This window comes from Ranitomeya imitator, chromosome 6 (assembly GCF_032444005.1).
Source record: "Ranitomeya imitator isolate aRanImi1 chromosome 6, aRanImi1.pri, whole genome shotgun sequence".
Classification (NCBI taxonomy): Eukaryota; Metazoa; Chordata; class Amphibia; order Anura; family Dendrobatidae; genus Ranitomeya; species Ranitomeya imitator.
The window spans coordinates 86352902-86363392 of record NC_091287.1 but is presented as its reverse complement, the minus strand read 5'-3'; the positions used below and the strand labels follow the sequence as shown (position 1 = coordinate 86363392).

The window sequence follows — 10491 nt, the reverse complement described above, 5'->3', positions numbered from 1 at the left end:
GTCCCGGATACAGCGAACAGTCCCAGATTGGGGTCTGCGCCCTGCAATGTGCTCTGGAACGCGGTGACACAAACTATCTGTTTTCATTTTGCTTTTAAGCTGGACAAAACGTCATCGCCACAATGTGCGCTCCTGAATACAGGCAGCGTCATGGATTATCTGGGAAGTGCTGTAATATGGAAGCGCCGGTAACTATGGTGTAACTGCATTTTTCTTCCATTCAAAGAATTCTATTTATTGACTATTCCTGGAAGATGGAAAAGAATAAAACATCAACCCCGGACCGAGGACTCTCGCCGTGAAATACTGCTGTAGACTGCGCGCACCGCCCAGCTCGGCCACTGGATGGCAGCACACAGTTTTGGTCGATTACAAACCACTTTGTAATGAAAACGTCTGTCGCCATCCAGCGGTATACTCAGGAACTGCACCTCCCGTAACCCGACCCTATCCCCCAGCACATAGGCACTATATATGTCTATATAGATCATGTCATGGGATTTTATCACGTGCTTAGTTACCGAACAGCCAATTGCTTTGATGAGTGCGGCGTCTTGGCAACCAATAGCCGCGCAGGTTCTTGTGAGGTTAGGACAACGGAAGGTTGTGCAGAGCAGGAAGCAGCACGTGAGATGTGGGCCCGGACCCTGGGCCGGCTGTGTGTCCGCCTCTCTGCACCGGGTGGACGCTCCGGGATAGTGTCCAAGTTACACCCTGGATTATGTCGGCACCATGCTGCTGTGTCTGCCGGCTGGACGGCGGCGTATTCGGATACAGCACGGACGTGTCTGCTGCAGAGCCAGAGATACCGCGCACACACGGCGGGGCCTGGCGGCACCGAGGACACCGAGCCCGGTATACCCACGTTATATGTGACATAACAGCTGGGGCAGTGCCCACCTGTGCGGATCCTGTGTAGTGCCCTCCTGTGCGGATCCTGTGTAGTGCCCACCTGTGCGGATCCTGTGTAGTGCCCTCCTGTGCGGATCCTGTGTAGTGCCCTCCTGTGCGGATCCTGTGTAGTGCCCTCCTGTGCGGATCCTGTGCAGTGCCCTCCTGTGCGGATCCTGTGCAGTGCCCTCCTGTGCGGATCCTGTGTAGTGCCCTCCTGTGCGGATCCTGTGCAGTGCCCTCCTGTGCGGATCCTGTGTAGTGCCCTCCTGTCCGGATCCTGTGCAGTGCCCACCTGTCCGGATCCTGTGCAGTGCCCTCCTGTGCGGATCCTGTGCAGTGCCCTCCTGTGCGGATCCTGTGCAGTGCCCTCCTGTGCAGTGCCCTCCTGTGCGGATCCTGTGTAGTGCCCTCCTGTGCGGATCCTGTGTAGTGCCCTCCTGTGCGGATCCTGTGTAGTGCCCTCCTGTGCGGATCCTGTGTAGTGCCCACCTGTGCGGATCCTGTGTAGTGCCCACCTGTGCGGATCCTGTGTAGTGCCCTCCTGTGCGGATCCTGTGTAGTGCCCTCCTGTGCGGATCCTGTGTAGTGCCCTCCTGTGCAGATCCTGCGTAGTGCCCTCCTGTGCGGATCCTGTGTAGTGCCCTCCTGTGCGGATCCTGTGTAGTGTCCACCTGTGCGGATCCTGTGTAGTGTCCACCTGTGCTGATCCTGTGTAGTGCCCTCCTGTGCAGATCCTGTGTAGTGCCCACCTGTCCAGATACCGTGTACTGCCCACTTGTACTGCTGTGTGTTGGAGACCAGGGTACAACATCTCTTTATAATCATACCCGGTGGCTCCCTAAAAAAGTGGCTCCCTCCTCCGCAAGTTGTCAGTCCCTGGAGCCTGGCCCCACACCGAAACATCACTATGGTCACTAATGTGCTTACAACAGAACGGTGACCCCATCGATTACTTCTTCCCAGGCAGGTGGACAGTGTGTAAATAAGCAAGTTAGCAATGAATTCTCTCTTACTGTCTTGCACCGTTCTCCTGTGTCTGACATTTTATCTATTATTGGCCACCGCTGCTCTATTTATAGCGATGACCATACATGTAATGCTACTAACATGTATTACACTGAGAGCAGCCACCGCCGTGCTGCACAATCATTTCTGCAGATCTGCCCCTCCCCGGGTAGTAGACCAGGAGCAGCGCTACATACCCTCCCCCTCTGCTCGCTGCCACCTTCCCAGTCAGCCAGTGGAGTCTGCTGAGGCCCGGGCTCTGGTCTGGTTGCCCTGGGCCAGGGTCCTATGAGTCTTATTGCTCAACTCTAGTGTTGGGTGATGATGGGTTGATCTTTGGAAAGGAGGATACATCTGATGAAGACATGACTGACTGCCGGCTGTAATGTAGAGCCAGTGTCAGGGCCGAGGGTTAAGGTACCTTCACACATAACGATATTGTTGCTTTTTGTGACGTAGCAACGATATCGTTAAGGAAATCGTTATGTGTGACAGCGACCAACGATCAGGATCCTGCTGGGAGATCGTTGGTCGCTGAACAAAGTCCAGAACTTTATTTCGTCGCTGGATCTCCCGTGGACATCGCTGGATCGGCGTGTGTGACACCGATCCAGCGATGTCTTCACTGGTAACCAGGGTAAACATCGGGTAACTAAGCGCAGGGCCGCGCTTAGTATCCCGATGTTTACCCTGGTTACCAGCGTAAAAGTAAAAAAAAAAAAACACTACATACTTAGCTACCGCTGTCTGTCCCCGGTGCTGTGCTCTGCACTCCTCCTGTACTGGCTGTGAGCGTCGGTCAGCCGGAAAGCAGAGCGGTGACGTCACCGCTCTGCTTTCCGGCCGCTGTGCTCACAGCCAGTACAGGAGGAGTGCAGAGAAGCAGAGCGCCGGGGACAGACAGCGGTAGGTAAGTATGTACTGTTTGTTTTTTTTTACCTTTACGCTGGTAACCAGGGTAAACATCGGGTTACTAAGCGCGGCCCTGCGCTTAGTAACCCGATGTTTACCCTGGTTACCCGGGGACTTCGGGATCGTTGGTCGCTGGAGAGCTGTCTGTGTGACAGCTCTCCAGCGACCAAACAGCGACGCTGCAGCAATCCGGATCGTTGTCGGTATCGCTGCAGCGTCGCTTAATGTGAAGGGGCCTTTAAAGTTAAGGTACCGTCACACTAAGCGACGCTGCAGCGATACCGACAACGATCCGGATCGCTACAGCGTCGCTGTTTGGTCGCTGGAGAGCTGTCACACAGACAGCTCTCCAGCGACCAACGATCCCGAAGTCCCCGGGTAACCAGGGTAAACATCGGGTTACTAAGCGCAGGGCCGCGCTTAGTAACCCGATGTTTACCCTGGTTACCATCGTTAAAGTAAAAAAAACAACCGCTACATACCTACCGCTGTCTGTCCCCGGCGCTCTGCTTCTCTGGTCTGGCTGTGAGCGCCGGGCAGCTGGAAAGCAGAGCGGTGACGTCACCGCTCTGCTTTCCGGCCGCTGTGCTCACAGCCAGACCAGAGAAGCAGAGCGCCGAGGACAGACAGCGGTAGGTAAGTATGTAGTGGTTGTTTTTTTTACTTTAACGATGGTAACCAGGGTAAACATCGGGTTACTAAGCGCGGCCCTGCGCTTAGTAACCCGATGTTTACCCTGGTTACCAGCCAAGACATCGCTGAATCGGTGTCACACATGCCGATTCAGCGATGTCAGCGGGAGAGCCAGCGACGAAACAAAGTTCTGGACTTTCTTCCCCGACCAGCGACAGCACAGCAGGGGCCTGATCGCTGCTGCCTGTCACACTGGACGATATCGCTAGCCAGGACGCTGCAACGTCACGGATCGCTAGCGATATCGTCCAGTGTGACGGTACCTTTACAGCGGCCGCTCTGTATTCTCTGAGGGGTGACAAAACCAGCGCCGCCCCCATGACTGAATACTGAATGCTGGTGAGGAGACTAAAGATAATTTCTCCCCGCTGTATTCGGCTGCGTGCAGGCGCCAGACACCATCATAATGCTATTAGCCTGCAGATTAACCCCATATGTGCCTCCTGCACACGTCTGTATAAAACACATACATGAAAAACTGCTGCTGGTGTCATCTGTGTGTTCGTTTTTCCGGTTTGGACAATGAAATAAACTCCACGGCTTCTCCTATACTGTGCAGTGTTACACTCGGGCAGCACACGGGCCGTACACTGCTGCCATCCGTGTGCTGTGCGTGTTTCTCACGGACCCATAGATTTGTATTGGCCTTTATCATTTGTGCTGCCCGAAAAACATGGACATGTGCACAGCCCCATAGGTTATAAAGGGAATGTGTGGGATCTGTGAAAAAAATAATGGAAACATGTGCAGGAGGACTAAAGTGTCAGATCACACCACCATATATAAATGGTTGATTGTGATTGACAGTTCAGACCAGTGGCATGGTGGTGACGCTGACTCAAGGTTTGCTCTGTGATGCTGCAAGCAGAGGCGGCGTTGTCTCCAGCTCCAGTTCAGTGATTACAAGCTCTATACAAAGAGCTTGTAAGCGCTCTGCCCCATCACTAGACCTCCTATGTTATGGGGAAGGTATAGGATCCAGCTTGCCTCCACTTATACCCAGCCTGGGAAGGATGGGTGGATAAGGCTGCACGGCCGACGTAAGCATTACAGCCGTAGTGTCCCCCGATTGCTGTGCTGCACCTTGTAGCTGTATTATTACAGTAATCTTTTGTGCGGTTTGTTGCAGATGAAGATCTTCCAGAGTTTAATATTAAAGTACTTGTAAATTTGCTACGACAAGAAAACGGCAAAGATCTGTGTGTCATCCGAGTGCCCCCGGAGATGAAATACGTTGACTATTTTGTGGTCGTTGGAGGAACGTCGACCCGGCATCTCCAAGCTATGGCCCAATACATAGTAAAAATGGTAAAGACTTTATCTGCCGTGAACGCGGCTACAGAGCGGCTCCTATCACTAGTAAATACTTGTGTGACTGTGTCCCACTATCCTAGAACTTGTAGGCGTCGAGAGAGCAGATATTTTCTGCATTTCCTGTCTGTAGTGTCCCCTATAGTATCGGCAGTGTTGTGCACTACTCAGGCAAGCCCTTCTCCATCCCTATGTTTCCCTTCTGTAAAATAACACCTATACTCAGCTCTGGTGCCTTTCCGGCAGTGTCGGCACTGGCTCTCCCGAGCATTACATGACATATTGGCCGCAGAGATTGCATGACACAACAATGTCACATGATCCCCAGGAGACCCAGCACCTGAGGGGAGTGTAGATCTTATTATTTTACAATGGTGAAACATAGGGATTGAGAAGGGAGTATCTGAGTAGTGGACAACCCCTTTACCAATATCGTCACCCACCTACCGCCTCTTGTAACAGCAGTGTAGCCCCCTTTTTCTCCCACAGGTTTACATTCCGCAGCATGTCACTTTCTGTGGATTCCGCAGCGATTTTACAGCTGCCCTTATGGAAAACCGCAGTTGTAAAACCGCAGTGAAATCCACAGAAAAAACGCAATCTGCAGCAAAAACACAGCGTTTTTAACCTGCAAATTTATCAAATCTGCGGAAAAATCCGCAGTGGCCAAGAATACGTGTGCACATAGCCTAAAGGTACCGTCACACTAGACGATATCGCTAGCGATCCGTGACGTTGCAGCGTCCTGGCTAGCGATATCGTCCAGTGTGACAGGCAGCAGCGATCAGGCCCCTGCTGTGATATCGCTGGTCGGGGAAGAAAGTCCAGAACTTTGTTTCGTCGCTGGATCTCCCGCAGACATCGCTGAATCGGCGTGTGTGACGCCGATTCAGCGATGTCTTCGCTGGTAACCAGGGTAAACATCGGGTTACTAAGCGCAGGGCCGCGCTTAGTAACCCAATGTTTACCCTGGTTACCATGGTTAAAGTAAAAAAAACAACCACTACATACTTATCTACCGCTGTCTGTCCCCGGCGCTTTGCTTCTCTGGTCTGGCTGTGAGCACAGCGGCCGGAAAGCAGAGCAGTGACGTCACCGCTCTGCTTTCCGGCTGCCCGGCGCTCACAGCCAGAGCAGAGAAGCAAAGCGCCGGGGACAGACAGCGGTAGGTAAGTATGTAGTGGTTGTTTTTTTTACTTTAACCATGGTAACCAGGGTAAACATTGGGTTACTAAGCGCGGCCCTGCGCTTAGTAACCCGATGTTTACCCTGGTTACCGGCATCGTTGGTCGCTGGAGAGCTGTCTGTGTGACAGCTCTCCAGCGACCAAACAGCGACGCTGCAGCGATCCGGATCGTTGTCGGTATCGCTGCAGCGTCACTTAGTGTGACGGTACCTTTACCGTATATGTTTTTTTGTTTGGCGCCTGATCACACCAGCTTGGATGTGCTGGTCTTGTTCTCGATTGTTTTTTTTTCTATGGCAAGGATCCTTTGGCATGCACTATTTACTACACCATCATGTGGCATGATATATCTTGGATATTTAATTCTGGGAAGGCAATGGTCAATGCAGTGGCCTCCTTCATTCTCCGAGCTGCCGGACACATGTTCGTAATAAAGTAAAGGAATAAGCTACTGATATGTTATCGTTTATGAGATGGGAAAAAGCCCTTTAAATGAAGTCCCGCATTGTTCTATGTCCCTATGTGTAGGTGATGATTTTATTTTGTATACTTCCATCTTCTGGATATGATGAGGAGTCTGTTTTCCATAGTAATATGTATAGTTTATATGTAGATTGCAATTTATAGCTATGTCTGTTAAAGAGAACTGTGGGAACGATAAAAGTCATATTTCTTGTTTTTAGTATAAGTTTCTGAAGGGAGAAAATGAGCCACACGTCTGCCTAGAGGGAAAGGACACAGATGATTGGATGTGTATAGATTTTGGTAAGAAATATTTTATATTTATCGACTTCACGTATCATATTTCCCAACATTTTAAGCTATTATCTAGCCATAGAATATGCATTAATATGTTGATTGGTGGCGTTCTAACCACTAGGAACCACTGTGATCCCAAGGGGGACGTGGGGTAAATAACCTACAGCACAGAGAGGTGGTCATCACTGCACCATTCATTCTCTGTGGGACTTCTGGTGTTAGCAGAGTGCTGTCCTCAGCTGTTTCCATCAGTCCCATAGAGAATGAATGACTGTGAATGTGAAGCCATTGTCCGTCCCATTCCATAGGGGCATTTTGAAGCGATCCGGAGTTTGGACCCCCATTGATTAGCAAGGTGTTGGGGATAATGCGCCAAGTGTGGCTGAGCTAATTCCTGTATCTGAGCCCTATTCAGGCTCGGATGCACAGAGCTGAGCCAGTGTGCCTGCATGAACAATGAAGGGGCTTCACCCACCACCTGTAATGGGGCACCCAGGACCCTGATTTTTGCCTGGCTGTTTTCAAAACTCCAGTACACCCAAGATGATAGTTTGGCTCTGTCCTTTTATCATTAAAGCCATTGCTGATTGCCACATTACAACTGAAGTCTAGGGGTGCAGTTCTGAAGAGGATACCAGATTAATTTAAATTAATTTTAGTATTTATGTACTTACACAAGTTATTTATTCATTGTTTCCCATTTTGCGAAGTTGTCTTTAACTATGTCATTTAACTACTGGTGTGTGTGATATATATATATATATATATATATATATATAATTTTTTTTAAACTAGGGACCATGGTCGTTCATTTCATGCTGCCTGAAACCAGAGAGACCTATGAACTGGAGAAGTTGTGGACTTTGCGCTCATTTGATGACCAGTTGTCTGAAATACCGGAGGAGATTTTACCTAAAGATTTCACATTCGGACTACATGAGCATAAAGAGTGATAATGTGTATGTATATATGTGTGTGTGTGTCTGCGTATACACGCCGCCTACAGCTGCCCAGCAATTTTGGTGGATTATGTTTAAAATTGCTCTTTAAAAAAAAAAAAAAAAAGTTTCTTATTTTGTTTTGTTGATGTGCTCCACATCACTTTGTCTCCCTTCCACAAGTTCCCGGCTGCCTCACTTCTCGGAGCCTCCTGAAGATGCACTGTCCACTCCTGTTGACTTCTTACACATTACAATAGCATTTCCCAAACCTCGTCCTCCCGGCCCCCAGCGCATCATGTTTTCAGGATTTCCGTAGAATTTCTAGTGCGTATCACTGCTGTGCTTTATTCTTGGGAAGAAAACCACAATCACTAGATGTGTTATCCGCTGCACAAGTCTTGATCGCCTATTTAAAGGGTAGGTCATGATTGTCTTTTTTTTTTATTTTCTGTACCTGATAATAGGGGCTGCCACCTGAACAGTTACACCTTAAGATTTCTAGCCACGTGCTGTTGCCATGAAAAGGCCGTCATAGATCATATAAGGAGAGGAGATGTTATCTATTGTCAATCTTGTACGATCTACTGTGTACAGAGGTGTAATGTCATTATGTTGCCAATGGTGATTATGAGAACACTACAGAAAAATAATATACTGGAAAGAAAAAGCCGAATATTAAAGGGAATCTGTCACCACGTTTTTGGGCTACCAGGTAAAAATACAATTCAATTCAGTGCCCCCTATGCATTACACAAGTACTTCTGACACCTCCTGACTCCCCACGTATAATCCATAAATACCTTCTTTATTCCTCCCACGCTGTATGTTAATATGGTCGGTCCGGTCCGATGGACGGGGCTTAGTGTCCATCTCTTCCCCCCCCTCGCTTGCTTCTACGCATTCCTTGCGGTCAGGGCCGGTTATAGGCAAAGTGGGGCCCTGGGCAAAAGTTTAAAATGGGGCCCCAAATGCTAACAAATTGTACCATCACACAGAAACATTTCGGTTGTAGTTACATGTGCCGATTTTCAGGCCACTAAACGAGTGTGATTAACAATATTGAACTCATTTGCCGCTTGTTTCCGGCCACTTTACACTGGCTGAGGAATAGTGATGGGGACAGAATAATCACTAGTAGATCAATCTGTCCACATACAGTACCATCTTAGCAGCATATCTGCAGTTTTCACCAGGTCATGTGCTGCTGAGAACAAAGATTTTTGTTGCGGCATAAGCAATCCAATCACTCGATGAATATCTTGCATTTTGCACTCCCCCTAGTTCTCCATATAGTATAATGTACTCCCTCTAGTTCTCCATATAGTATAATGTACTCCCTCTAGTCCTCCATATAGTATAATGTACTCCCCCTAGTCCTCCATATAACACACTCCCCATAGTCCTCCATATAGTATAATAGACTGCCCATAGTCCTCCATATAGTATAACATACTCCCTCTAGTCCTCCAGAGAGTATAATACACTCCCATAGTCCTCCAGAGAGTATAATGCAGTCCCCATATAGAATATAATTCTGACCTCATATAGTATAACGCAACCCCCCCCATAGAATATAATGCAGTCCCCAACAGAATATAATACTGTGTTTGTAATAAACATATATATGCATTACACCGTACATACATAGATACACATACATATACTGTACATGCAAACACACACATACTGTACATACATACAGATACATATACCGTACATACACATACTGTACATATACACAGATGCCCATACATATACCGTACATACATACACGCATACATATACCGTACATGCAAACACACCTATACCATACATACACACAGATACACATACGTCATACATACACATACTGTACATACACATGCATATACTGTACATACACATATTCCGTAGATACAGACAAACACCTATACATACACACAGATACACATACATATACCGTCATACATACACGTACTATACATACACACGCATATACCGTACATACAAACATAATGTACATGCATATACCGTATATACAAACTATACAAACACACACATACTATACATACACACAGATACACATACTGTACATACACACATACCGTACATACACATACTCGTACTGTACATACATACACACATACTGTACATATACCTTATATACATACACATACTATACACACACAGTTATATACACATAGTATACACATACCGTACACACATACATATACTGTACATACATGCACATAAACATACATATACACATACAAATATCGCATATACACACATACACACAAACATACATATACTGTACATGCATACACACAGATACACACACTTTACATACACAGATGCACATACATACATCTACAAGCATATACATACACACATACTAATCTTGTAGATCAGGTGATCACATGAGCCCTGGAGGAGGTCAGTTCAGTTGGAGAGGGCTGCAGAACTCACTGTGGGGGATGGGGCACAGAGCAGACAGGACTGATATCAGCCCCCAGTTGCAGTGAGCCTCCTCCCCCATCTCTTCACAGTGAGGAGATGCCGCAGCCTACTGGGACAAGAACAGTGGAGGGAGCAGATATACAACTTAGTCCTGCTCTTCCTCCACTGCTGTCCATGACTCCCTGTGTGCTGCTGTGCGGCGGGGCCCCTGACTGTAGGCGAGTACTCATCAGTCTCCATTGCGAGGCACCATGCAGGAGAACAGAGAGACAGCAGCCAATGAGCGCTCTCCTCAGTCTGGTGAGGAAAGCGTTCATTGGCCAACGTCTCTCCCTGCATGACATGCCCCCA

The 10491-nt window shown here is 48.2% G+C and overlaps 1 protein-coding gene across 1 annotated transcript; it reads left to right on the top strand.

The window, feature by feature from the left end:
- Window positions 1–545: 545 nt before the first annotated feature.
- MALSU1 (mitochondrial assembly of ribosomal large subunit 1) lies at window positions 546–7833 on the top strand. The gene is made up of 4 exons (XM_069729851.1): window positions 546–855; window positions 4634–4812; window positions 6685–6766; window positions 7556–7833. Exons 1-4 carry the CDS (start codon window positions 633–635, stop codon window positions 7711–7713), a joined length of 642 nt encoding a protein of 213 aa, XP_069585952.1. The 5' UTR covers window positions 546–632; the 3' UTR covers window positions 7714–7833.
- Window positions 7834–10491: the final 2658 nt, after the last annotated feature.

Coding starts and splice junctions, on each gene's coding strand:
- MALSU1 (XM_069729851.1), top strand. CDS start 633: ATGTGGGCCCGGACCCTGGGCCGGCTGTGTGTCCGCCTCTCTGCACCG. Junction 4,813..6,684: donor CCCAATACATAGTAAAAATG/GTAAAGACTTTA, acceptor TCTTGTTTTTAG/TATAAGTTTCTGAAGGGAGA. Junction 6,767..7,555: donor TTGGATGTGTATAGATTTTG/GTAAGAAATATT, acceptor TTTTTAAACTAG/GGACCATGGTCGTTCATTTC.